The sequence below is a fragment of the Oncorhynchus kisutch genome, linkage group LG18 (genome assembly GCF_002021735.2).
Source record: "Oncorhynchus kisutch isolate 150728-3 linkage group LG18, Okis_V2, whole genome shotgun sequence".
NCBI classification, from domain to species: Eukaryota; Metazoa; Chordata; class Actinopteri; order Salmoniformes; family Salmonidae; genus Oncorhynchus; species Oncorhynchus kisutch.
This window is the reverse complement of record NC_034191.2, coordinates 32,619,527-32,642,639: the sequence shown is the minus strand read 5'-3', so window position 1 is coordinate 32,642,639 and position 23,113 is coordinate 32,619,527. Positions and strand designations below refer to the sequence as shown.

The 23,113-nt window shown below is 42.6% G+C and overlaps 2 protein-coding genes across 2 annotated transcripts in view; one reads left to right on the top strand and one right to left on the bottom strand.

Moving 5' to 3' along the window:
• LOC109909410 (neurobeachin-like) overlaps window positions 1-23,113 on the bottom strand; it is a 322,523-nt gene that overhangs the window by 99,085 nt on the left and 200,325 nt on the right.
• LOC109909086 (putative nucleotidyltransferase MAB21L1) lies at window positions 20,194-22,534 on the top strand. Its single transcript, XM_020507991.2, has one exon. It carries the CDS (start codon window positions 20,616-20,618, stop codon window positions 21,693-21,695), a length of 1,080 nt encoding a protein of 359 aa, XP_020363580.2. The 5' UTR covers window positions 20,194-20,615; the 3' UTR covers window positions 21,696-22,534.

The window sequence follows — 23,113 nt, the reverse complement described above, 5'->3', positions numbered from 1 at the left end:
ACTTAACCTTACTCTCTCTCTATGGTAGACTTAACCTTACTCTCTCCTCTATGGTAGACTTAACCTTACTCTCTCTCTATGGTAGACTTAACCTTACTCTCTCTCTATGGTAGACTTAACCTTACTCTCTCTCTATGGTAGACTTAACCTTACTCTCTCTCTATGGTAGACTTAACCTTACTCTCTCTCTATGGTAGACTTAACCTTACTCTCTCTCTATGGTAGACTTAACCTTACTCTCTCTCTATGGTCGACTTAACCTGACTCTCTCTCTATGGTAAGACTTAACCTGACTCTCTCTCTAATGGTAGACTTAACCTTACTCTCTCTCTATGGTAGACTTAACCTTACTCTCTCTCTATGGTAGACTTAACCTTACTCTCTCTCTATGGTAGACTTAACCTGACTCTCTCATCTATGGTAGACTTAACCTTACTCTCTCTCTATGGTAGAATTAACCTTACTCTCTCTCTATGGTCGACTTAACCTTACTCCTCTCTCTATGGTAGACTTAACCTTACTCTCTCTCTATGGTAGACTTAACCTTACTCTCTCTCTATGGTAGACTTAACCTTACTCTCTCTCTATGGTAGACTTAACCTTACTCTCTCTCTATGGTCGACTTAACCTGACTCTCTCTCTATGGTAGACTTAACCCTGACTCTCTCTCTATGGTAGACTTAACACTTACCTTACTCTCTCTCTATGGTCGACTTAACCTTACTCTCTCCTCTATGGTAGACTTAACCTTACTCTCTCTCTATGGTAGACTTAACCTTACTCTCTCTCTATGGTCGACTTAACCTTACTCTCTCTCTATGGTCGACTTAACCTTACTCTCTCTCTATGGTAGACTTAACCTTACTCTCTCTCTATGGGAGACTTACCTTACCTCTCTATGGTAGACTTAACCTTACTCTCTCTCTATGGTAGACTTAACCTTACTCTCTCTCTATGGTAGACTTAACCTTGCTCTCTCTCTATGGTAGACTTAACCTTACTCTCTCTCTATGGTAGACTTAACCTTACTCTCTCTCTATGGTAGACTTAACCTTACTCTCTCTCTATGGTAGACTTAACCTTACTATCTCTCTAGACTTAACCTTACTCTCTCTCTATGGTAGGCTTAACCTTACTCTCTCTCTCTCTCTCTATGGTAGGCTTAACCTTACTCTCTCTCTCTCTCTATGGTAGACTTACCTTACTCTCTCTCTATGGTAGGCTTAACCTTACTCTCTCTCTCTCTATGGTAGGCTTAACCTTACTCTCTCTCTCTCTCCTCTATGGTAGGCTTAACCTTACTCTCTCTCTCTCTCTCTCTCTCTCTCTCGCTATGGTAGACTTAACCTTACTCCTCTCTCTCTCTCTCTCTATGGTAGACTTAACCTTACTCTCTCTCTATGGTAGACTTAACCTGACTCTCTCTCTATGGTAGACTTAACCTTACTCTCTCTCTATGGTCGACTTAACCTTACTCTCTCTCTATGGTAGACTTAACCTTACTCTCTCTCTATGGTCGACTTAACCTTACTCTCTCTCTATGGTAGACTTAACCTTACTCTCTCTCTATGGTAGACTTAACCTTACTCTCTCTCTATGGTAGACTTAACCTTACTCTCTCTCTCTCTCTCTCTCTCTATGGTAGACTTAACCTTACTCTCTCTCTAGACTTAACCTTACTCTCTCTCTCTCTCTATGGTAGACTTAACCTTACTCTCTCTCTATGGTAGACTTAACCTTACTCTCTCTCTATGGTAGACTTAACCTTACTCTCTCTCTCTCTCTCTATGGTAGACTTAACCTTACTCTCTCTCTCTCTCTCTATGGTAGACTTAACCTTACTCTCTCTCTCTCCCTATGGTAGAATTAACCTTACTCTCTCTCTATGGTAGACTTAACTTTACTCTCTCTCTATGGTAGACTTAACCTTACTATCTCTCTAGACTTAACCTTACTCTCTCTCTCTCTCACTCTCTCTCTCTCTCTATGGTAGACGTAACCTTACTCTCTCTCTCTCTCTCTATGGTAGACTTAACCTTACTCTCTCGCTCTCTCACTCTCTCTCTATGGTAGACTTAACCTTACTCTCTCTCTATGGTAGACTTAACCTTACTCTCTCTCTATGGTAGACTTAACCTTACTCTCTCTCTCTCTATGGTAGACTTAACCTTTCCTCTCTCTCTCTCTCTCTCTCTCTCTATGGTAGACTTAACCTTACTCTCTCTCTATGGTAGGCTTAACCTTACTCTCTCTCTCTCTCTCTCTATGGTAGGCTTAACCTTACTCTCTCTCTCTCTCTATGGTAGACTTAACCTTACTCTCTCTCTATGGTAGGCTTAACCTTACTCTCTCTCTCTCTATGGTAGGCTTAACCTTACTCTCTCTCTCTCTCTCTATGGTAGGCTTAACCTTACTCTCTCTCTCTCTCTCTCTCTCTCGCTATGGTAGACTTAACCTTACTCTCTCTCTCTCTCTCTATGGTAGACTTAACCTTACTCTCTCTCTATGGTAGACTTAACCTGACTCTCTCTCTATGGTAGACTTAACCTTACTCTCTCTCTATGGTCGACTTAACCTTACTCTCTCTCTATGGTAGACTTAACCTTACTCTCTCTCTATGGTCGACTTAACCTTTCTCTCTCTCTCTCTCTTTATGGTAAACTTAACCTTACTCTCTATCTATGGTAGGCTAAACCTTACTCTCTCTCTCTCTCTCTATGGTAGGCTTAACCTTACTCTCTCGCTCTCTCTCTATGGTAGGCTTAACCTTACTCTCTCTCTCTATGGTAGGACTTAACCTTACTCTCTCCATATTATGGTAGGCCTTAACCTTGCTCGCTCTCTCTCTATGGTAGGCTTAACCTTACTCTCTCTCTCCATATTATGGTAGGCCTTAACCTGACTCTCTCTCTATGGTAGACTTAACCTTACTCTCTCTCTATGGTAGGCTTAACCTTACTCTCTCTCTCTCTCTCTCTATGGTAGGCTTAACCTTACTCTCTCTCTCTCTCTATGGTAGACTTAACCTTACTCTCTCTCTATGGTAGGCTTAACCTTACTCTCTCTCTCTCTCTATGGTAGACTTAACCTTACTCTCTCTCTATGGTAGACTTAACCTTATCTCTCTCTCTCTCTCTATGGTAGACTCAACCTTACTCTCTCTCTCTCACTCTCTCTCTCTCTCTATGGTAGACTTAACCTTACTCTCTCTCTATGGTAGACTTAACCTTACTCTCTCTCTCTATGGTAGACTTAACCTTACTCTCTCTCTATGGTAGACTTAACCTTTCTCTCTCTCTCTCTCTCTCTCTTTTATGGTAGACTTAACCTTACTCTCTATCTATGGTAGGCTTAACCTTACTCTCTCTCTATGGTAGGCTTAAACTTACTCTCTCTCTCTCTCTATGGTAGGCTTAACCTTACTCTCCTCTCTATCTCCTCTTCTCTATGGTGGTAGACTTAACCTTACTCTCTCTCTCTCTCTCTCTCTCTATGGTAGGCTTAACCTTACTCTCTCTCTCTCTCTCTCTCTATGGTAGAGTTAACCTTTCTCTCTCTCTCTCTCTCTATGGTAGACTTAACCTTACTCTCTCTCTATGTTAGGCTTAACCTTACTCTCTCTCTATGGTAGGCTTAAACTTACTCTCTCTCTCTCTCTATGGTAGAGTTAACCTTTCTCTCTCTCTCTCTCTCTATGGTAGACTTAAACCTTACTCTCTCTTATGGTAGGCTTAAACCTTACTCTCTCTCTCTCTCTCTCACTCTCTCTCCTCTCTATGGTAGGTTAACCTTAATCTCTCTCTCTCTCTATGGTAGGCTTAACCTTTCTCTCTCTCTCTTCTCACTCTCTCTCTCTCTNTCTCTATGGTAGGCTTAACCTTACTCTCTTCTCTCTCTCTATGGTAGGCTTAACCTTAACTCTCTGTTTCTCTCTCTCTCTCTATGGTAGGCTTAACCTTACTCTCTCTCTCTATGGTAGGCTTAACCTTACTCTCTCTCTCTCTCTCTATGGTAGACTTAACCTTTCTCTCTCTCTCTCTATGGTAGGCTTAACCTTACTCTCTCTCTCTCTCTATGGTAGGCTTAACCTTATCTCTCTCTCTATATTGGTAGGCTTAACCTTACTTCTCAATCTTCTCTCATCTCTCTCTATGGTAGGCTTAACTTACATCCTCTCTCTATGGTAGACTTAACCTTACTCTCTCTCTCTCTCTATGGTAGGCTTAACCTTACTCTCTCTCTCTATGGTAGGACTTAACCTTACTGTCTCTCTCTCTCTCTCTATATATGGTAGGCTTAACCTTACTCTCTCTCTCTCTCTATGGTAGGCTTAACCTTACTCTCTCTCTATGGTAGGCCTTAACCTTACTCTCTCTCTATGGTAGGCTTAACCTTACTCTCTCTCTCTCTATGGTAGACTTAACCTTACTCTCTCTCTCTCACTCTCTCTCTCTCTCTATGGTAGACTTAACCTTACTCTCTCTCTTTCTGTCTCTATGGTAGACTTAACCTTACTCTCTCTCTTTCTCACTCTCTCTCTCTCTCTCTCTCTATGGTAGGCTTAACCTTACTCTCTCTCCCTCTCGCTCTATGGTAGACTTAACCTTACTCTCTCTCTATGGTAGGCTTAACCTTACTCTCTCTCTCTCTCTCTATGGTAGACTTAACCTTACTCTCTTTCTATGGTAGGCTTAACCTTACTCTCTCTCTCTCTCTCTCTCTATGGTAGGCTTAACCTTACTCTCTCTCTCTCTCTATGGTAGACTTAACCTTACTCTCTCTCTATGGTAGACTTAACCTTACTCTCTCTCTCTCTCTCTATGGTAGACTTAACCTTACTCTCTCTCTCTCTCACTCTCTCGCTCTCTCTATGGTAGGCTTAACCTTACTCTCCTCTCTCTCTCTCTCTCTCTCTCTCTATGGTAGGCTTAACCTTACTCTCTCTCTATGGTAGACTTAACCTTTCTCTCTCTCTCTCTCTCTCTCTCTCTATGGTAGACTTAACCTTACTCTCTCTCTATGGTAGGCTTAACCTTACTCTCTCTCTATGGTAGACTTAACCTTTCTCTCTCTCTCTATGGTAGACTTAACCTTACTCTCTCTCTATGGTAGGCTTAACCATACTCTCTCTCTATGGTAGGCTTAACCTTACTCTCTCTCTATGGTAGGCTTAACCTTACTCTCTCTCTCTCTCTCTCTCTCTATGGTAGACTTAACCTTACTCTCTCTCTCTATGGTAGGCTTAACCTTACTCTCTCTCTCTCTCTCTATGGTAGACTTAACCTTACTCTCTCTCTCTCTCTCTCTATGGTAGGCTTAACCTTACTCTCTCTCTCTCTCTCTATGGTAGGCTTAACCTTACTCTCTTTCTCTCTCTCTCTCTATGGTAGGCTTAACTTTACTCTCTCTCTCTCTCTATGGTATACTTAACCTTACTCTCTCTCTCTATATATGGTAGGCTTAACCTTACTCTCTCTCTCTCTCTCTATGGTAGGCTTAACCTTACTCTCTCTCTATGGTAGACTTAACCTTACTCTCTCTCTCTCTCTCTATGGTAGGCTTAACCTTACTCTCTCTCTCTATGGTAGGACTTAACCTTACTGTCTCTCTCTCTCTCTATATATGGTAGGCTTAACCTTACTCTCTCTCTCTCTCTCTATGGTAGGCTTAACCTTACTCTCTCTCTATGGTAGGCCTTAATCTTACTCTCTCTCTCTCTCCATATTATGGTAGGCCTTAACCTTACTCTCTCTCTCTATGGTAGGCTTAACCTTACTCTCTCTCTCCATATTATGGTAGGCATTAACCTTCCTCTCTCTCTCTCTCTCCATATTATGGTAAGCCTTAACCTTACTCTCTATCTATGGTAGACATTAACCTTACTCTCTCTCTCTATGGTAGGCTTAACCTTACTTTCTCTCTCTCCATTTTATGGTAGGCTTAACCTTACTCTCTCTCTCTCCATATTATGGTAGGCCTTAACCTTACTCTCTCTCTCTCTCCATATTATGGTAGGCCTTAACCTTACTCTCTCTCTCTATGGTAGGCTTAACCTTACTCTCTCTCTCTCCATATTATGGTAGGCCTTAACCTTACTCTCTCTCTCTATGGTAGGCCTTAACCTTACTCTCTCTCTCCATATTATGGTAGGCATTAACCTTACTCTCTCTCTCCTCTCTCTCTCTCTCCTCTCTCTCTCTCTCTCTCTCGCTCTATGGTAGGCCTGAACCTTACTCTCTCTCTATGGTAGGCTTAACCTTACTCTCTCTCTCTCTATGGTAGACTTAACCTTACTCTCTCTCTCTCACTCTCTCTCTATGGTAGACTTAACCTTACTCTCTCTCTTTCTCTCTCTATAGTAGACTTAACCTTACTCTCTCTCTTTCTCTCACTCTCTCTCTCTCTCTCTATGGTAGGCTTAACCTTACTCTCTCTCCCTCTCGCTCTATGGTAGACTTAACCTTTCTCTCTCTCTCTCTCTCTCTATGGTAGACTTAACCTTACTCTCTCTCTATGGTAGGCTTAACCTTACTCTCTCTCTATGGTAGGCTTAACCTTACTCTCTCTCTCTCTCTCTATGGTAGACTTAACCTTACTCTCTTTCTATGGTAGGCTTAACCTTACTCTCTCTCTCTCTATGGTAGACTTAACCTTACTCTCTTTCTATGGTAGGCTTAACCTTACTCTCTTCTCTCTCTCTCTCTATGGTAGGCTTAACCTTTCTCTCTCTCTCTCTCTCTATGGTAGACTTAACCTTACTCTCTCTCTATGGTAGACTTAACCTTACTCTCTCTCTCTCTCTCTATGGTAGACTTAACCTTACTCTCTCTCTCTCTCACTCTCTCTCTCTATGGTAGGCTTAACCTTACTCCTCTTCTCTCTCTCTCTATGGTAGGCTTAACCTTACTCTCTCTCTATGGTAGACTTAACCTTTCTCTCTCTCTCTCTCTCTCTCTCCTATGGTAGACTTACCTTACTCTCTCTCTATGGTAGGCTTAACCTTACTCTCTCTCTATGGTAGACTTAACCTTTCTCTCTCTCTCTATGGTAGACTTAACCTTACTCTCTCTCTATGGTAGGCTTAACCTTACTCTCTCTCTATGGTAGGCTTAACCCTTACTCTCTCTCCTCTCTCTATGGTAGACTTAACCTTACTCTCTCTCTCTATGGTAAGGCTTAACCCTTACTTCTCTCTCTCTCTCTCTCTATGGTAGACTTAACCGTACTCTCTCTCTCTCTCTATGGTAGGCTTAACCTTACTCTCTCTCTCTCTCTATGGTAGGCCTTAACCTTACTCTCTTTCTCTCTCTCTCTCTATGGTAGGCTTAACCTTACTCTCTCTCTCTATGGTAGGCTTAACCTTACTCTCTCCTCTCTCTCTCTATGTAGACTTAACCTTACTCTCTCTCTCTCTCTATGGTAGGCTTAACCTTACTCTCTCTCCTCTCTATGGTATACTTAACCTTACTCTCTCTCTCTATATATGGTAGGCTTAACCTTACTCTCTCTCTCTCTCTCTCTCTTATGGTAGGCTTAACCTTACTCTTCTCCTCTATGGTAGACTTAACCTTACTCTCTCTCTCTCATCTCCGTATGGTAGGCTTAACCTTACTCTCTCTCTCTATGGTAGGACTAACCTTACTGTCTCTCTCTCTCTCTCTATATATGGTAGGCTTAACCTTACTCTCTCTCTCTCTCTCTATGGTAGGCTTAACCTTACTCTCTCTCTATGGTAGGCCTTAACCTTACTCTCTCTCTCTCTCCATATTATGGTAGGCCTTAACCTTACTCTCTCTCTCTATGGTAGGCTTAACCTTACTCTCTCTCTCTATGGTAGGCTTAAACGCTTACTCTCTCTCTCTCTCTATGGTAGACTTAACCGTACTCTCTCTCTCTCTCTATGGTAGGCTTAACCTTACTCTCTCTCTCTCTCTCTATGGTAGGCTTAACCTTACTCTCTTTCTCTCTCTCTCTCTATGGTAGGCTTAACCTTACTCTCTCTCTCTATGGTAGGCTTAACCTTACTCTCTCTCTCTCTCTCTATGGTAGACTTAACCTTACTCTCTCTCTCTCTCTATGGTAGGCTTAACCTTACTCTCTCTCTCTCTCTATGGTATACTTAACCTTACTCTCTCTCTCTATATATGGTAGGCTTAACCTTACTCTCTCTCTCTCTCTCTCTCTCTCTATGGTAGGCTTAACCTTACTCTCTCTCTATGGTAGACTTAACCTTACTCTCTCTCTCTCTCTCTATGGTAGGCTTAACCTTACTCTCTCTCTCTATGGTAGGACTTAACCTTACTGTCTCTCTCTCTCTCTATATATGGTAGGCTTAAACCTTACTCTCTCTCTCTCTCTCTATGGTAGGCTTAACCTTACTCTCTCTCTCCATATTATGGTAGGCATTAACCTTCCTCTCTCTCTCTCTCTCTCCATATTATGGTAAGCCTTAATCTTACTCTCTATCTATGGTAGACATTAACCTTACTCTCTCTCTCTATGGTAGGCTTAACCTTACTTTCTCTCTCTCCATTTTATGGTAGGCTTAACCTTACTCTCTCTCTCTCCATATTATGGTAGGCCTTAACCTTACTCTCTCTCTCTCTCCATATTATGGTAGGCCTTAACCTTACTCTCTCTCTCTATGGTAGGCTTAACCTTACTCTCTCTCTCTCCATATTATGGTAGGCCTTAACCTTACTCTCTCTCTCTCCATATTATGGTAGGCCTTAACCTTACTCTCTCTCTCTCTATGGTAGGCTTAACCTTATTACTCTCTCTCTCTCCATATTATGGTAGGCCTTAACCTTACTCTCTCTCTCTCCATATTATGGTAGGCCTTAACCTTACTCTCTCTCTCTATGGTAGGCCTTAACCTTACACTCTCTCTCTCCATATTATGGTAGGCCTTAACCTTACTCTCTCTCTCTCCATATTATGGTAAGCCTTAACCTTACTCTCTCTCTCCATATTTTTTTTGCAGGAAATTCTGACATTTTGCACAGCAATGAAAATGCAAGTTGTCTTTTTGTACTGCGGTGATAGTTCAAGGTTTATGCGAAAATATTGCAATGATTTGGCTGTTTTATGCTGAAATAGTGCAATGATTGGTCAAATTTGCAAGACCAACGCATAACATGCAGGCAAATTTTGATTTGCAAAAACAATTTGCGATAACAGAATCCTGGAGGGACTGCTACATATTATGGTAGGCCTTAACCATGTTCTAACAGGCACATCATCAGTTAGGGAGGTTTGTATGAACACAAGCTTTCTGTTCTATGGCCCTCTCTCTCTTTTCTCTCCTTCCCTCGCTCTCCTCTCCCCTCCGTCTCTTCTCCACCTATCCCTCACCCTCTCTTGCTCCCCCTCTCCCTTCCGCTCCCTCCATCTTCTCTCCTCTCTATCCCTCACCCTCTCTTACTCCCCCTCTCCCTCCATCTTCTCTCCTCTCTATCCCTCACCCTCTCTTGCTCCCCCTCACCCTTCCGCTCCCTCCATCTTCTCTCCTCTCTATCCCTCACCCTCTCTTACTCCCCCTCTCCCTCCCTCCATCTTCTCTCCTCTCTATCCCTCACCCTCTCTTACTCCCCCTCTCCCTCCATCTTCTCTCCTCTCTATCCCTCACCCTCTCTTACTCCCCCTCTCCCTCCCTCCATCTTCTCTCCTCTCTATCCCTCACCCTCTCTTACTCCCCCTCTCCCTCCCTCCATCTTCTCTCCTCTCTATCCCTCACCCTCTCTTTTTCCCCCTCTCCCTTCCGCTCCCTCCATCTTCTCTCCTCTCTATCCCTCACCCTCTCTTGCTCCCCCTCTCCCTTCCGCTCCCTCCATCTTCTCTCCTCTCTATCCCTCACCCTCTCTTACTCCCTCTCCCTCCCTCCATCTTCTCTCCTCTCTAACCCTCTCCCTCTCTTACTCCCCCTCTCCCTTCCTCCATCTTCTCTCCTCTCTATCCCTCTCCCTCTTACTCCCCCTCTCCCTCCCTCCATCTTCTCTCCTCTCTATCCCTCACCCTCTCTTTTTCCCCCTCTCCCTTCCGCTCCCTCCATCTTCTCTCCTCTCTAACCCTCTCCCTCTCTTACTCCCCCTCTCCCTTCCTCCATCTTCTCTCCTCTCTATCCCTCACCCTCTCTTACTCCCCCTCTCCCTCCCTCCATCTTCTCTCCTCTCTATCCCTCTCCCTCTCTTACTCCCCCTCTCCCTTCCGCTCCCTCTATCTTCTCTCCTCTCCCCTCTGCCTCTTCTCCACCTATCCCTCACCCTCTCTTTTTCCCCCTCTCCCTTCCGCTCCCTCCATCTTCTCTCCTCTCTAACCCTCTCCCTCTCTTACTCCCCCTCTCCCTCCCTCCATCTTCTCTCCTCTCTATCCCTCACCCTCTCTTACTCCCCCTCTCCCTTCCTGCATCTTCTCTCCTCTCTAACCCTCTCCCTCTCTTACTCCCCCTCTCCCTCCCCCTCTCCCTCTTCTCTCCTCTCTATCCCTCACCCTCTCTTACTCCCCCTCTCCCTTCCTGCATCTTCTCTCCTCTCTATCCCTCACCCTCTCTTACTCCCCCTCTCCCTTCCTCCATCTTCTCTCCTCTCTATCCCTCACCCTCTCTTACTCCCCCTCTCCCTCCCTCCATCTTCTCTCCTCTCTAACCCTCTCCCTCTCTTACTCCCCCTCTCCCTTCCTCCATCTTCTCTCCTCTCTATCCCTCTCCCAGTGTCGCTAGAATCTGCATACAGAAACATTTGTCATCATTAGCTGGGCCCTGACAGTTGGCACCCAGATTTTCACATCTCCACCACGGGAAATGATGAACCCTTCAGGCCTTATTTGGGTAACATGGCCTAATTTCATCATGGGCGCAGCCACCAGCATTTCATTACAACACAATCCTCTTTTATCCCTCCCTTTGTCTTTGTTTTCTGCTGCTCTGCTGTGTCTGTTACTGGAAACATAGTGTTGAAGGGAGAGAAGGGCTGTGCAATTAATGTGAGATTTATAATGGGCTCCTACGCTGCAGTAAAGATGCTCTGGTGGAGTATCACAGGGTAACACAGGGTCAGTGGGCCCATGATTACAGTGTCCACCTTTAGACAGGAGAGGAGACGTCTCCTACACATGAAGATTAATCACTCTGCCTCTGTTGCTTTGTTGCCTTCCACTCTATATACACACACGAGACGATTTGTTGCCTTCCGCGCTATATACACGAGACGATTTGTTGCCTTCCACTCTATATACACGAGACGATTTGTTGCCTTCCGCTCTATATACACGAGACGATTTGTTGCCTTCCGCTCTATATACACGAGACGATTTGTTGCCTTCCGCTCTATATACACGAGACGATTTGTTGCCTTCCGCTCTATATACACGAGACGATTTGTTGCCTTCCGCTCTATATACACGAGACGATTTGTTGCCTTCCGCTCTATATACACGAGACGATTTGTTGCCTTCCGCTCTATATACACGAGACGATTTGTTGCCTTCCGCTCTATATACACGAGACGATTTGTTCCCTTCCGCTCTATATACACGAGACGATTTGTTGCCTTCCGCTCTATATACACGAGACGATTTGTTGCCTTCCACTCTATATACATGAGACGATTTGTTGCCTTCCACTCTATATATACACAAGACGATTTGTTGCCTTCCGCTCTATATATACGAGACGATTTGTTGCCTTCCACTCTATATACACAAGACGATTTGTTGCCTTCCGCTCTATATACACGAGACGATTTGTTGCCTTCCGCTCTATACACACGAGACGATTTGTTGCCTTCCGCTCCATATACACACACGAGACGATTTGTTGCCTTCCACTCTATATACACGAGACGATTTGTTGCCTTCCGCTCTATATACACGAGACGATTTGTTGCCTTCCACTCTATATACACGAGACGATTTGTTGCCTTCCGCTCTATATACACGAGACGATTTGTTGCCTTCCGCTCCATATACACACACGAGACGATTTGTTGCCTTCCACTCTATATACACGAGACGATTTGTTGCCTTCCGCTCTATATACACGAGACGATTTGTTGCCTTCCACTCTATATACACGAGACGATTTGTTGCCTTCCGCTCTATATACACGAGACGATTTGTTGCCTTCCGCTCCATATACACACACGAGACGATTTGTTGCCTTCCACTCTATATACACGAGACGATTTGTTGCCTTCCTCTTTATATACACGAGACGATTTGTTGCCTTCCACTCTATATACACGAGACGATTTGTTGCCTTCCGCTCTATATACACACAAGATGATTTGTTGCCTTCCACTCCGTGTCCGGAGAGTGAAGGTGCCTCCTCATGTCTGTTCTTATATGTATACGCTGAGTGTACAAAACATTAAGAACACTTGCTCTTTCCATGACAAAGACTGACCAGGTGAAAGCTAGGATCCATTATTGATGTCTCTTATTAAATCCAGATGATGAAGGGGAGGAGACCAGTTAAATAAGGATTTTTAAGCCTTGAGACAATTGAGACATGGATTGTGTATGTGAGCCATTCAGAGTGTGAATGGGCAAGTAAAAAGATGTATCTGCCTTTGAACAGGATATGGTAGTAGGTGCCAGGCGCACCGGTTTGAGTGTGTCAAGAACTCAAATCAAATCAAATTTTATTAGTCACATGCGCCCAATACAACAGGTGTAGAACTTACAGTGAAATGCATACCTACAAGCCCCTAACCAACAATGCACTTTAAAAATACGAATAACAAATTACAGGAACAAGTAATTAAAGAGCAGGGGTAAAATAACACTAGCGAGACTATATACAGGGGGTACCGGTACAGAGTCAATGTGTGGGGGCATCAGTTAGTCGAGGTAATTGAGGTAATTTATACATGTAATATGTACAGCACTGCAACGTTGCTGGGTTTTTCACCTTCAACAGTTTCCCGTGTGTATGAGGACTGGGTCCACCACCCAAAGGACATCCAGCCAACTTGACACAACTGTGGGAATCATTGGAGTCAACATGGGCCAGCATCCCTGTGGAACGCTTTCGACACCTTGTAGAGTCCATGCCCAGACGAATGTATGCTGTTCTGAGGGAAATAAGGGTGCAACTCAATATTAGGAAGGTGCACCTAATGTCTTGTACACTCAGTGTAAATACAGTCAGGTCCATAAGTATTTGGACAGTGAAACAATCTGCATCATTTTGGCTCTGTACGCCACAACAATGGATTGGAAAGGAAACAATCAAGATGTGCTTTAAGTGTAGACTTTCATCTTTAATTTAAGGGTTTTCTCAAAATTATTGTATGAATCGTGTAGGAATTGCAACCATTTTTAAACATAGCCCCCCGAGTTTTAGGGGCTCAAAAGTAATTGGACAAACTAACATAATCATAGATTCAATGAGTTTTAATACTTGGTTGCAAATCCTTTGCAGTCAATGACTGCCTGAAGCCTGGAACCCATAGACATCACCAGATGCTGGGTTTCTTCCCCCTGGTGATGCTCTGCCAGGCCTTTACTGCAGCGGTCTTCAGTTCCTGCTTGCTCTTAGGGAGTTTTGTCTTCAGCAAGTGAAATGCATGCTCAATTCGATTCAGGTGATTGACTTGGCCATTGCAGAACATTCCACTTCTTTGCCTTAAAATATATTTGGTTGCTTTCGCAGTATGCTTTGGGTCATTGTCCATCTGCACTGTGAAGCGCCGTCCAATGCTTTTGAAGCGTTTGGCTGAATCTGAGCAGATAATATAGTCCTAAACACTTCAGCATTCATCCTGCTGCTTTTGTCAGTAGACACATCATCAATAAATACAAGGGAACCAGTTCCATTGGCAGCCACACATGCCAATGCAATAACACTCCCTCCACCATGCTTCACAGATGAGGTGGTATGCTTCGGATCCTGAGCAGTTCCTTCCCTTCTCCATAACACTCCCTCCACCATGCTTCACAGATGAGGTGGTATGCTTCGGATCATGAGCAGTTCCTTCCCTTCTCCATACTCTTCTCTTCCCATCATTCTGGTACAAGTTGATCTTTGTCTCATCTGTCCATAGGACATTGTTCCAGAACGGGACAGGCTTTTTAGATGTTGTTTGTCAAACCTCTAATCTGGTCTTCCTGTTTTTGAGGCTTACCAATGGTTTACATCTTGTAGTAAACCCTCTGTATTTAATCTGGTGAAGTCTTCTCTTGATTGTTGACTTTGACACAGATACACCAACCTTCTGGAGGGTGTTCTTGATCTGGCCCAACTGTTGTGAAGGGGCTTTCTTCTGTCATCCACTACAGTTGTTTTCCATGGTCTTCCGGGCCCTTTGGTGTTCCTGAGCTCACCAGTGCATTCTTTATTTTGAAGAATGTACCAAATAGTTGATTTGGCCACACTTAATGTATTTGCTATCTCGCTGAATGTTTTTTTTCTCAGCCTAATGATTTCTTGCTTCACTGCAGTGACAGCTCTTTGGACTTCATATTGAGGGTTAACAGTAACAGATTCAAAATGCAAATGCCACACTTGAAATCAACTCTATATCTTTAATCTGTTTACTTGTAGATTAATTAATGAGGGAATAACACACACCTGGCCATGGAAGAGCTGAGCAGCCAATTGTCCAATTAATTTTGGTTCATTAAAAGGGGAGGGACCACATCTAAAAAGTGCTGTAATTCCTACACTGTTCACCCGATTTGGATGTAAATACCATCATATTCATTATTTAATTTCAACTCCAATATGCTGTGGTAGACAGCTACAATAATAATAACTTGGTCAATGTCCAAATATGCATAGACCAGATCGTATATATCTTACAAAAACAAACATCAGGGGCACCTTTCCTCTCCCTGGCAAAACAACCTGGATATTGCACTATAAATCCCCAAAAACCACAAGCCTGTACAATACTGCTACTCTAACAGCTTCACAACAGCAGACATGTTAAGAGATAACAGAATAATAACATATCAGAACACTGCTCCCATCTCTTACTGATAGAATAGGGATACCTAGTCAGTTGTACAACTGAATGCATTCAACAGAAATGCGTCTTCGCATTTAAACCAACCCCTCTGATTCAGAGAGGTGCGGGGGGCTGCCATCATGGACTTCCACGTCTTCGGCACCCGGGGAACAGTGGGTTAACTGCCTTGCACAATAATACCTTAACACAGTCACGTAGAACAGATACAGAGTTTCTGTGTGATTATACAGACAGGAGAAGCCACAGGCTGCATCCCAAACGACACCCTATTCCCTATGTAGTGCACATATGGCAAATACCATTGGACCCTTGTCAAAACTTGTGCATTTGAGATGCAACATAACATAAGCATTTATACACAGTAATGCTATGGGCACATACAAAAACAGAAAAATATGTGATCGCTCACAGAATGTTATGCTGTGTATTTTTTAAATGGCAGACCTCTGATAATACCTCTCATTTTCTGTGTTATTATGTGAAGCCGTGTTGGCAAATAAAACTAAATTATATTTAATTATATTCATGCTAAATTGATGCAAATACATGCATGTCATTCATCAGAAAGGCTGACAAGCGTTCCATATTGAGGAGAGGAGGGAGGTGGGTGGCAGAGGAGAGGAGAGGAGAGGAGAGAGGAGGGGCACAACAGAAGCTGAGATAATTTGTTAATTTCCCCTGTTCCCACCCCTCCTCTCGCTCTCTTCTTTCTCTCTCCCTCTCTCTCGCTTTTTTTCTCCTCCTCTCTCTCCTCCTCACTCTCCGTGAGTAGTGAGGAGCCAGGAGTGTTGTCCACTCCTGGCTCCTCACTACTCACAGAGAAAGGCTGCTGACAGGAGAGCTGTATCTCAATCCTTCTCTCTGCAATATCTAGAATCCTTTGTTCTTGACTCCTCCTCCTCAATCGTATTGGAGGATAAGGTCCAAGGTCCCTCCCCTCTGACCTTTTTTCTCCAATCTACTTTGAGAAGGATGCGAGGTCAGAGAATGTGAGGAATCAAGGAAATATGAATTGAGAAAGAAGCTAACACAGGGAGGCTGCTGACACGAGGAGGGGGTATAACAGATGAAGGAAGGTGGGGGCCGGAGATCCAGAGGGGGTCGGGGTGGAGGGAGGATCCAGAGGGTGGAAGGCACAAGGCCCAGAAAGGAACGGGCTACCCCACAGAGACACCATATTGTCTAGAATAATGATATTCAGATTATTAAAAACCCCAATGACAATGTCATTTTGAGATGAATGAAGTTTGTGGGGGAACATGTCAGTGAGTCCCCATCCCGAGAGGGTGAAGTGTAATATTTCACCCAGTGTGAAGCCTAATGCTGATCACACATATCTTAAATGCCACCCTCTTAATCTGAGTCCTATTGCACTGCCACTCCATTAGAGACTGTTGGTATAATCTGGATTTGACTTGGTGACTGAACCTCTCGTTGGCTGCCCTCCATCCTCTTTCCTCTATAATGCACAGCGAGACAGATGACAGAATAACATGGATGACCTTATTTGTCATGTTCTAACAGGATTATAAATAGAGACACACACACTGAGTATTATTATCCTCAATTAGCTGACTTTAATGGCCACATTATGAGATGCTGTTATTACTATTGAGACTTTTAAATTGTTTAATATGGTCCGCCTTAATATTATTATAGTTTTTGCTGGGTTTGGTCTTAATCATTTACACTAATGGTGTCTATAATGCACCACAGTATTGTACATTCATAAAAACTTTTACACTGTCTGGGGTGATGGATTTGTGGCATCGAAAAATGTTATATTGTGAACTTAGACTTGTAATTGTCAAGCTGAAAAATCTCATGTCCATTTTCAGTCCGTGTGTGTGTGTGTGTGTGTGTGTGTGTGTGTGTGTGTGTGTGTGTGTTCGTGTGTGTGTGTGTGTGCGTGATAAACTATGGTGTCATCACAAAGCCATTTCGGCTATTAGACAAGAACTGTTGACCCCATGCCAGACCACTGACAGGAGGATCAGTCTTACTAAAAGAAAGAGAGAAATGAAGAATGGAGGGAAAAAGGAGAAGTGCAGTAGAGGCCAGCTCTGGAAACAAAGAAGCCTTCTACACAGAGAGGCTGGGTCACATGGTAGGAAGTAGAAGTCATTGTATTGATTTACACAATCATGCATAAAGCTGGAGGGTCAGAGACTGGATGAAATTAGGCTGGGTCAGAAATAGGTTCTAATGAAATTAGGCTGGGTCAGAGATAGGCGCTAACCCATATCTGCTATTGTGGATCTAACACATAGACAATGCAGGATCTCGCAGGATAGTGTATCTGAGTAGAGTAGAACAGGTTGTTAGTGTAGATCTATAGTAGAGTAGACCAAGGGTGTGTTCGGGACGACAGAACGGTGTGCAACGTTTAATTCACACACAAACGTACCTCAAAGGCTGTTGAAGAAAACTGTGCACCGTTTTGAGGAAACCGTCACGCAACGCAGGAAATGTTGAACCGAACTGAACGCACCTCAGGTTGTTAGAGCTAAGCATGAACATTTCCATGTAGATCTGTGTAGGGTAGGCCAGGTTGCAGCCACATGCTTTAGATTAAAGAGGTGATAATCCTGAAGAAAAGCCCCTCTATCACGCAGAGGGATGACCAGCCTCGTGGCCACACTCACGCACAGTTGGAAGTAGACTGTAGACTAGTCTGGATCTAATAAAGGCCAGTATACCTGCTGATCTACACACACAGACAGAGACAGAGAGAGATGGAGAAGAGGTGCGGGTTTTCCTCCCATCTCTCTCCATATGGAACCAGTATAGAAAGTCCTACATTCACAAAACACTCCATGAAAGTGACCAAGAAAAATCTAAACTAGGAAGTGGTAGCTAGTTTTGTCAATATCTAACCCGAAACGATTTCTGTTGACTATCCATCTAAAATAATAATCAAGGTTAAGAATATGGTAAACTATATTTCACACTTAATTTGAATTAATAGTTTCATTGTAGACCTTTAGGATGTGCCTAGTGTAATCATGTGTTTTCTTGGCAAGGTCTATCCCAGCACACCCATGTGTTATCATATCTGTAATGTCTGCCTGGTAACAGTGGGACATTATTAATTATGATTGGGCTGATGCTGCTGACAGAGGCCTCCAGACTGGCTGGCATGATAGTGGGAGACAAATAGCCATCACACACACAGAGATATTACATTGGGAACTGACAAGGTGCAGTCTATCCTGATAATGTGTGGTTCTGTGCAGCAAAGTGTTGGTGCAGATTAGTGTAAACGTCTGTATGTCCTGTACCTCTGCCGTTTAAAGTCTTCTTCAAAGCTCAAACTGAACCATCTGAGACGGGAAGCCACGATGATAACTACTTATTAAGCTAGAGATGGTTCAGAGATAGGGAGATAGTTCGGTTATAACTACGGAGATTGTTCGGGGATTTGGTGTGCAGAAACGTGCAGCAACTTTTTCGTCATAAAAATATCTAGTCTACTGGTGTTGTGCATAAATGTGTCTTGCTTCCATTGAGGTCTTGATAACATAATAAACTGTGTTATATTAGTAATACGATTGTAATAGTTAAGGAGTATTTTTGTAGTAGTAATATGAATATTGTAGGCCCGAGCCTGTTGTGTTGCCTATGTAGAACTAATTTACTTCAGAAAAAAACTACTAGGCCTACTTAACTCAATGATATATATAATTAGTCTAAAATAATAATCATAATAATTATAACATTGTTTTTTTTAGTTGCAATTGTTTAATTTTGTTTAATTTGTTCTATCATCATATTCGTGATAAATGTAAACACTGGTCTCACAACACTCACCGGGAATGATGTCTAAAATGTACAACATCAATAATTTGTCTAGTATTAATGGCCTGTTTTTCAAAACCTTGAGTTCACAACCTGTTAATGCTGACAAGACACCGTCATACAATATCGTGGACTATATAATCATCGGAATCACGTATTTCAACAAACTAACTAGATGCTTGCAATAAAACATTTACCATTGTTGGAAAATAATTAATATAGGAAATATATTAAAAAGCCTATACATGTATAGATTACAGTCTTAGAAATGTAACTTTTATTTAACTCGGCGAGTCAGTTAAGATTAAGAACAAATTCTTAATTACAGTGACGGCCTAAATGAATGGCAATATCGATGCCATCTTAATTTTTCTTCACTGAAAAGATGTGTCCTACTTAATTTGACAAGTTCATCCTTCAATTAATGAGGGATAGTAGGCCTATTTCATACATTGGAATCATGAAAAAATATTAACATTCATATTCAAAAACGTCTTAATTGAAAAGTACGCCTGAAAATGTATTTGTACAACACTAAGAAAAAACAATTAACTTCTAAAGGACTTTGGGCCTTTAAGTTATCATTAGCCTATTTACGCTGGAAAAGAAGACACCGAAAATTAACCGGTCCAATATTTTTTAACTACTAGGATGTTGCATACATGCGTTATTTCCAAAATAACAATGCGATTTCACAGGCCTAATAATTATACAATGGCCTAGCCTACTGATATGGTACAGATGTAAATCCATATTCTATAGGCTATTTCAACATGCAGTAGGATATATTTTTTTTCTAAGGACACTGCATTCCAAAGTCCTATTTGAAATTTCCCTGTAGAATAGATTTAGCAGTGCGAATCTTCAGTCAAAGCAAAAAACATCTAAAATAACCAAGACATAACCCCACGGAACAACTGTCATCAAACCTGTCATTCTAGTCGACGTGTCTAATATTAGATCAGGTACCGTCCAAAGGCTGTGGACAATACAGAAACACTAATCATCAAGAATAAAACAAAACGAAAATAAGAGTAAACGAGAATAATAAACATGAGAAAAATACAACGTAAAATACATGTTTTAATCAAAACAAATAAATACGCAAAACCCTGGCACATGTTATAGCCTAACCTACTGTAGCATTCAACCAAGCCGTTTAAAATAAGCAGTTGGAGAAAATCCGTAAAAAAAGTCAAAAAGACAACCTGAAAGAGAGTAGAAAAGGGCTTTGTTTTTTCTCTCGCCAACCCGTAAGTGGACTTCCGATCCTCGAGACTACTACCTTTAGTTTAAATTGTGTATAAAACCCGGGGATTAATTTGTTGTTGATAAACTGGAGGCGGTGACGAATCAGATGGCGATTGGACATCCTCGTTCATAACCCTCCCTTTATAATTTCCCGAAGAGCGTCGGGGCTGTTAAACACAGAAAGACTCAGCCGCCTCCACGTCGCCCTCACACACACACACACACAGACAGACAGCACCGCGCACTTTCATATGCGGATCCATAACTACAGCAGTGATTAGAGAAATAACAAAAACGAGGTTGTTTTGACTACTGACGTGAAAGGGTGTATTATGGATTTTTTATAATTATTCGCAAATCGAAGTACATACATTTTCCAACTGCAGTTCAATGCAAAAGCGAATGCTTTAGACCGGCGAGATTATTACGCATGTGCCCCAACAAGCAATAATAGGCTTGGTTGGGACTTTTTGAACACATTTTTTTCTTTTTAATAGCGTTCTTTCTTCTCTAAAATTGGCTCCCGTACAAACAGCCGCGTTGGATCCGTCGGCTTACTGCGAGACTCCGGTCTACAACCCGGATCTCTGCCCTAACATGATAGCCGCCCAGGCCAAGCTGGTGTACCACCTCAACAAATACTACCAGGAGAAATGCCAATCTCGGAAGGCGGCCATCTCCAAGACCATCCGGGAAGTGTGCAAGGTGGTGTCGGACGTCTTGAAGGAGGTGGAGGTGCAGGAGCCCCGCTTCATCAGCTCTCTCAACGAGATGGACAACCGCTTCGAGGGGCTAGAGGTCATCTCCCCCACAGAGTTCGAGGTGGTGCTCTACCTCAACCAGATGGGGGTATTTAACTTCGTGGATGATGGATCTCTGCCGGGCTGCGCCGTGCTCAAGCTGAGCGACGGCCGTAAAAGGAGCATGTCTCTCTGGGTAGAATTCATCACCGCCTCCGGCTACCTCTCTGCGCGCAAGATCCGCTCCAGATTTCAGACCCTAGTGGCGCAGGCCGTGGATAAATGCAGCTATAGAGATGTTGTCAAAATGGTGTCTGATACCAGCGAGGTGAAGTTACGCATCAGAGACAGATACATCGTTCAGATCACCCCGGCTTTCAAATGCACCGGGATCTGGCCCCGCAGCGCAGCGCACTGGCCCCTACCGCACATCCCCTGGCCGGGCCCCAACAGGGTAGCCGAAGTAAAGGCCGAGGGATTCAACCTTCTCTCTAAAGAGTGCTACTCGTTGAACGGAAAACAAAGTTCGGCAGAGAGCGACGCCTGGGTCCTGCAGTTCGGCGAGGCCGAGAACCGCCTACTCCTGGGAGGCTGCAGGAAGAAATGTCTGTCGGTCCTCAAAACGTTACGAGACCGGCACCTTGAGCTGCCTGGGACGCCCCTCAACAACTACCACATGAAAACTCTGGTTTCTTATGAGTGTGAAAAACATCCACGGGAGTCTGACTGGGACGAGAACAACCTCGGGGACCGTTTGAACGGGATTCTATTGCAGCTTATTTCGTGTTTGCAGTGCAGGAGGTGTCCCCATTACTTCCTGCCTAATCTAGATCTGTTCCAGGGGAAACCTCATTCTGCTCTAGAAAATGCAGCCAAACAGACCTGGCGACTTGCGAGAGAGATTTTGACCAACCCCAAAAGCTTGGAGAAACTCTGAGGTAAATGTGTGTTATAGTGAAGGAGGGTCAGTGAGAGGCCTGGTGATGTATCAAAGGACTATGGACAGAAATGGTCACTGTGCCTCTGTTTTAATTCACGGTCTTGTAAAATGTGACTATCCTCTGACGAGGAAGAAGTTTACTCTGATATCATTTTTATGACCCATAGTCAAATATGACCCTTCTCTTAATTCTATTCTGTGATTTAGGAGCAAATTGTACCATCAATCCACATTCAAGGTTAGGTTTAATTTCAGTATTAATCTTTCGTTATTTCTGTCCATGCCCACGGTTGTCTAAATCGTTTATTAGCTTAAATGCTTTAAAATAAAGCCCCCATACAAGCCTTGAGTAAATATTTATACTGTAAATACATTCATAGGTTGTGATTCCAGTGGTCTGAAATTGTGAATGTTGTTCTGTGACATGTAAACTTAGGAGTTCAATTACACCTTTTAAAGTAAAACGTTTTTTTTTATCTGGTAGAAAATACATTCATTTAGTACATTAATTTCAGTAACAGTCTGCTGTATCTGTTGTCAGTGGACATTTTCTCATTTTGAAAGTTTACATTTTGATGGTACTATTTGTTACATTTAAAAAAAAAACATTCCATAAACGTACTTGAATTCTTATTTAAAGTATACTCGATACTTTTTTGTTTGTACCTTGCTTACATGATAAAACCTGAAAACCTGAAAATATATATAAATACAGTCTAATTGAGAAGTAAAAATGCACTTGAAATACACTGGATTATAACATGATCTGATCTGATTTTTTATTCCTGTCTGTGAATTAATTTAAAGAGTTAGCCTAATAAAAAATAGCTATGTAATATTTGTGTCCCAATCATGATTAAGTAAATGTATAACTTGTATTTTTTCATATATAGGCCATAGTTATTGTATGCATCATACATGGGTATTTTTTAAGCCTAGTGTTTAACCCGTTTTAAATTAGGCAAATATAGTTGGCAAATAGAATATATTTCTCTATTAATTCTGGCTATAAACCTACCCTCCATATTGTATCTATCAGGTTGTCTACGTTATAATAATAGGCTGTCTATTTAAAAGCTTTTTATAGGCGTAATGCTGTTGGGAAAAAACAAATGTATGAGAGGTACGGTTGGGGTTAGACATTAGGCCTATATTTCTAATATACAGTGGACACGAATAATGCGCAAAACAGGTGTTTTGAACGGGTAATTGTGTAAATGTCTAGGTTACAACGTTAGTATGCGCCCAATAATGCTAGTACTTATCCCATGTCCATACACAGTCGCTATATTTATAAACAACGATAATGTTGGTGTAAAATCGAAAAGACCTCGTAGGCTCTCGTTTGATGACATAGGTTTACAGGTTTTGAGGGGATCAGAATATCAATAAATGTGTAAAATGTTGTAGGCCTA

What these genes read in the sequence shown, in the direction of transcription:
- LOC109909086 (XM_020507991.2), top strand. Translation starts at nt 20,616, where the DNA reads ATGATAGCCGCCCAGGCCAAGCTGGTGTACCACCTCAACAAATACTAC.